Below are 6,000 nucleotides of genomic sequence, written 5' to 3' on the forward strand. Positions count from 1 at the left end.
TAATTAGTTTTGAGTCATGAACTTTTAATTATAACTACCAATCAACTTGCATATATGTTAGTCAGGTGTTTATTTAGGATAAGCATAATAACTTAATCAGCGGGCGTGGTATAACTATTTCCTATAACCTCGGACGGATTCAGTTAAAAGCGAGGTTTTGACGCAAATGCTACTCTAAAACAACAAGAAGAAAATACTTGCATGACTAACAAAGAACCCGACGAAATCAATGAACTAATTGTAAAAATACACGTGCTATATGCAAAATGGAGGATTCCCAACAATGCAAGAATAATTTAAGTATAATCTTAGGATCAAAAGCATTGGTACAATAACAAGAGGTCTTTAATGAACGTTTTAAATCTGAGTTTTTTCTTTCTTTTCTAGAGGTTCATCTCGTTCTTGAAGAGTTTCTATTGTACTTTGTGTAGGCCTGTCAACTGGCCTTCCGTCCTCACCAAGTGGACAACTTTGTTTCTTGCATTGCGCAACATTTTGGTTCTCCATAAGCCCTAAGACACAAAATATCCTAAGTATCTTGTACTTTGTGCATCCCGTAGAACTGATAGTTGATTTAATTGGAATCAACTTTGAAGCTTCAACATATTTGATAATGTATTACAACTTCGTTTTACACACATTGATTCAGCTCCCTCCCTCCCCTTATTGGCAGGTCAAGGTAAGATTGTTGACTTGTTTCTAACATGATTTGTCTCTAATAGTCTGCTGTTGAACAGGTTTGAAATGGAGTCTTCTGTCAAGCTAGAGAGCTGAGACTGGAATTCTGCGATAGTCTTGTCTTTGGCTTGTAAAGGCCTTTCAACATTAACTCTATACAAAAATATATTGGAAATTTTAGGCTGCAACAAAATGCAACAGAAAAAAACATTGGAACAATAAAAATAGGTCTTTAACGAACCTTTTAAAACTGAGTTTTTTCTTTCTTTTCAAGAGGTTCATCTTGTTCTTGAAGAGTTTCTTTTGTACTTGGTGTAGGCCCGTAAACTCGTCTTCCGTCCTCACCAAGTGGACAACCTGGTTTCTTGCATTGGGCAACATTTTGGTTCTCGATAAGCCCTGAGACACAAAATATCCTAAGTATCTTGTACTTCGTGCATCCCTTAGAACTGATAGTTGATTTTATTGGAATCAACTGTGAAGCTTCAACATATTTGACAATGTACTGCAACTTTGTATTACACACATTGATTCAGCTCCCTTCTTCCCCCTATGGGTAGGTCAAGGCAGGGGCGGCCGGGAGCAATAATAAATTGCTATTAATCGCGAGCGAAGCGAGTGAACAACGTGGGTCCGGGGGCCACGCCCTTTAAAAGGGCGGAAACGCCCATCCTTTACAAGAGGGATACAGATTTAAAGTTATCACTGCTCCTAAATGATGGTCTATTTTCCAAAACTACGCTCGTTTCTGAAAAATCCACAAAAATTTCTATTAAGATACGAAATATTTTGAAAAAAAGAAAACATTTCGTCTAAGCTCAAACATTATTGTTGTTTTTATTTTATTTTTACAACAAACGTGTATCGCAAATTGATCATTTTTTCAAGCACATCTATGAAAAAAATTGCAGTTATTTTCTTGAAAATCGTTCGAGCCGTCGCTGATTGCTCTCTCTGAACCTGCTAACAACATTCTGATAAAATGTTGGTTGTTTTGCCAATGATCGCAATGTACCATGCTCAACTTGTAAGAAAACAAGGTGTTCCTTTCTTTCTTGCAGCATTCTTGATCTCGATTCTGAAATCACTCTTTTCATACGGCTGAACACTCTTTCGCAGTGTACGCTTGTGAGTGGGGTCACTGCTGCAACTTCCAGGAGAACCATTGCCTGCGGAAGAGCATCTGCAAGGTCCGTGCTATGTATTACAGTGAGCAGGTCTTGCATACTCAATGTTTCTCCGTGTGCAATGTCTCCCTCAAGACCCGTACTTTCTCTAATTTCAAATTCGTCAATTTCTTCCACGTCTATCACCTCTTCCATCACCTGGTCACCAGAGCTACTTTCCTCGCGATGGCTTGCTTTATTACTTCTGTGCCTTGCTCTCCTTTGCTTCATGGCTCTGTTCCTTTCGTTCGCACATTTACGAAGAAGCAGCGAGATCTCATGGTTATTGTATAAAACTTCCAAATTGTGTTCCACTGAATTTATGTCATGAACGGCAAATGGGTACAAATCTCCGAATTCTCTGATGAGCTCTTTTATCTCATTAGGAGGCCTTTTGACATTCTCTGCAAACTTGGCGGGGTGAATCAGATCCATCCACTTGAATTTTTTGAGGTTCTCGAATCTCCATGAAATCTGCCCTGAAAACTCGATGCATACTTTTGATGCCACAATCGACAGCTTCTCTTTCCAAGCATCTTCGGATCCATTATTGTGCGTTTCCCTTCCTCTCCATCCTGCTCTGGCTCGTTCTACGGGGAAACTTGGGTCCGCATCGAGTGTAATTTGCCAAATGTCTTCAAAGCTTAGTGCAGCAAGAAAACGTTGGAAGTCGTCGAGCATAGATCTCAGCTGAACAGCATCCAATGTTGGCTTCTGCATAACGGTGATAATTGGCGTGCAATGCTCAAAGATCTTCCTGTACAACTTCAGTAAACATAGAAAGTCAACATTTTGGATGTTGGCAAGAAGACCTCTGGCTGTCGTTTGGGTGTCGACTTTCTCTCTCCCATTCGAAGACATCTGGTATAAGACTGTGCAGATTGTCTCGTAGCACGAATCGATTGCAGTAATGGCCGTGTCTCGAGAAAGCCACCTTGTATCACCAGGCTTTGGAAGATTATATCCAAGGTATCGCGTTCGCTTGGGACTGCTTCGGAAAAACGTTATCAGCTTGTCTAATATTCCAAAGAATTTAGCCACTTCTGGGATTTTCATCGATGACTGCGACGCACAAAGTGACATCCTGTGTGCAACGCAATGGTTGTAGTAGGCAAGTGGAAAGTAATCTCGCATTCTCTTTTGCACACCATTGAGCTCGCCACTCATTGTCACCGCACCATCATATGATTGTCCAATCAGCTTTCTCTTTCCTGTCTCAGGAGTAACATTGTAGCTCCCTAATATTTTTATCATGATCTTTGTAAGCCCATCAGCAGATTGATCGTCAGATGCATCTGTGAGGCCAAGCAAATGTTCTTCGACATTCCCATCATGAATAAGTCTCACTGAAACAGCCGACTGCTCCGTGTTGCTCAAGTCACTGGTGTCATCCATCATTACGGATAAACATCTGGAAGCACTTACTCGATTTCGAATTTCATTCTGGACTTCTTGGAAAATGCATTTGATCAATTCGTTTTGTGGGTCGTGGGAGGTGTAACTTATCCGTTCCTTGTCTAGGAAAACTCGCAACTCTTGACTGTAGTTCCCTAACAAGTCCATCAATTCAATGAAATTTCCCCTGTTTGGAGAGAATTTGTCTTCAGAATCCCCCGGAAAGCGAGTCCTTGGGCAGACAAGTAGACTGCAACATCAATATGGTGCTTCATCATCTTTGAATATCTTGATGCATTTTCATTATGTCTCAGAATTTCTCTCTGTCTTGCTTCATCAAGTGCACTGGCCACATCCACATTCCCTAAAAGCTTGTACGAAGCGTGACATGTCATGTGACTTTTTGATTCTTGGTGCCTGTTAGCAACATTCGACAAATTCCTGCCATCAGATGCAAATCCAGTTGGTTGCACGAAGCAAGCCTTCATCTGAAATAAATTATGTGAATAAATTGATAAAAATTCTTCTATTATCACCCACATTTTTATAAAAGTTACAGTGGAGTTGCAACCTTGTTTTTTATATTTAGCTCGATTTTAGCATCAAACTGCTCTCAATTTCAAATAGTTGTTTGTAGAAATCGAGGAGCGTATCACCTTCGTACACCTTTGGCAAAAATACTAATGTTTTAAAAAATCTCGGACGCCTTTTGGGAAGAGTGATACACCCCTTGGTATCTTGGTAGTAATGGAAACAATTACAGCAAATGTAGTCTTTACCTAAACGTCTAAACGATAGTTAACTATGCCTAAACCTAAACATTAAGTTATAGATGGTCAGTTTCGTAAACTTGAGCATAAGTAATACTAAAATGGCTTCTTGTAGGGACTATGACAGGGACATCTGATCAATCGGTGTCTTGTGAATAAGTGTGTTCATGAAAATGCCACAATTCCTTGCGTTTGTAAAAGGTGGCTACATATGCAGGGCTGTTTAGACTACCGCGGCTCTCCGCCGCTCGTTAAAAGCCCTGCTATTCATCTTCAATTTGTAATAGCAAAGCCGCTATAAACGAGACTTTCCGACGAGAGAAAATAGTAAATAGAAAATAGTAATCTTCTTACCTTCAAATGATCTCCCATGACTAAACATGGCCAGCAGAAATATGTATTCTTCTCTGAATCACCACATATCCAAGAAAAACCTCTATACACAGCTTCACACGAACGACTTTTAACTTTAACATCGGGGCATGGGCGTCCGTCTTTTTTAAGACGAAGGCGCTGTTCATGAGTTAATTTACCTCCTTGCATAGATATGAGGGAAAAGACAGTTGAAACACCCCATCGTACACCACCTGACGCTACTTGATTCATTTTGTATCTGAAAAGGTCTCTACTCTCTTCCCAACGTTTATCGAACTGACGATTTGTATGCGTGATCGCGTGTGAGCTCTTGCTATTCATTCCAAGAATTTAATAGCAAGGCTGTCAGATATGCGTATTTCACAATAGCCCGTTGCGTCACACCATAGCCACACTATGGCGCAACTCCTATTAGTTTCCTCCGTTTGCTATTCAGAAGGGCCAAGTAATAGCATGGCCATCGACGGCCACAGCGTGGATCAGAAAGGTATACACGCGGCATTCTTTGAATAGATTAAGTCGGGCAATCGCAATATCAAAAAGCACAGAGGGGTCAAATAAATCATGGAATGAAGGAACTGGATAAGGAAATCAAGATCCAGAAAAGATTTTACTCGTATAATTTATGTTACATTAATTTGTCTAATACAAAAGCAGAACATTTCTTTGGAAAAAAATTGCTATAAATGAAATAGCATAAATAGCACTGTCCGCCGCCTCTGGGTCAAGGTAAGATTATTGACTTGTTTTTAACCTCATTTGTCGCTAATAGTCTGCTGTTGAACTGATTTGAATTGGAGTCTTCTTTCAAGCTAGAGAGCTGAGACTGGAATTCCGTGATAGTCTTGTTTTTGACTTGCAAACGCCTTTTTAAGTATAATATAATGGAAATTAGGTTTCATCATATTCTACTAAAAATTATACAAATCAGACTTTGAAGACGCCAGTAGCAGTGCCAAGGATGTGGGAAGGTGAGAACTGGGGGGACACGCCTCCCAGTTCTTGATATGATGAGTTTTGTTAGGGAGGGGTAATATTTAGCAATTTACTTCTTTTGTTGCAATCCTACGATTTTAAAGCTCTTATGTAACCAAAAGTTATTAATTGGCATTCATGCAGGTAAAATTTGCGTTCTTTTTGGTAAAAGTACGTTTTTGGCGGTACTGCCTAATTTTTTTGTTCCCCAGAACCTTGTAGCTGGCACGGCCTCCGGAACAGGTAGCGTTCAGTCCGAAAAAGAGAGCATAGCTCATCAAAATGAGTCCTTCTACTTTTGAGGGCATCATAAATATTTTTCACCTTTTCCTCCAAATTGAAAATAGTGCATTGATTCTACAGGAAAAAATACGAAACAATTATTTTAATTCACCACTCACAATCTCCAAGATACATATTGCTAGATCAAAGATCTTTGATCCAGGTCCAACCTAAATATGCTACTCAAAATGGGAAGACTTCAAACAGGTATTCAATGCTTCCTTCCAGCATAATACGTCAACTTATTAGAATGCCAGTGGATGATTGAACAGTACAACAACACTGTTACGATTCTAGAACAGGAAAATTATTGCAGAACATAATTAAGTTGCTAGCAAAAAAATAAAAAAGCGCTGTTT

At 39.7% G+C, this 6,000-nt stretch overlaps 1 protein-coding gene across 1 annotated transcript; it reads right to left on the reverse strand.

Annotated features, from left to right (window-relative positions):
• Positions 1-1,570: 1,570 nt before the first annotated feature.
• On the reverse strand, positions 1,571-5,762 carry LOC135682522 (uncharacterized). Its single transcript, XM_065197446.2, has 2 exons — positions 4,364-5,762; positions 1,571-3,727 (listed from the first exon to the last, which is right to left on the reverse strand). Exon 2 carries the CDS (start codon positions 3,405-3,407, stop codon positions 1,590-1,592), a length of 1,818 nt encoding a protein of 605 aa, XP_065053518.2. The 5' UTR covers positions 3,408-3,727; positions 4,364-5,762; the 3' UTR covers positions 1,571-1,589.
• Between the last annotated feature and the right edge of the window lie 238 nt (positions 5,763-6,000).

This window comes from Rhopilema esculentum, chromosome 9 (assembly GCF_057945365.1).
Source record: "Rhopilema esculentum isolate cy_ngs chromosome 9, ASM5794536v1, whole genome shotgun sequence".
In the NCBI taxonomy this organism is placed as follows: domain Eukaryota; kingdom Metazoa; phylum Cnidaria; class Scyphozoa; order Rhizostomeae; family Rhizostomatidae; genus Rhopilema; species Rhopilema esculentum.

What these genes read in the sequence shown, in the direction of transcription:
- LOC135682522 (XM_065197446.2), bottom strand. Translation starts at nt 3,407, where the DNA reads ATGGACTTGTTAGGGAACTACAGTCAAGAGTTGCGAGTTTTCCTAGAC.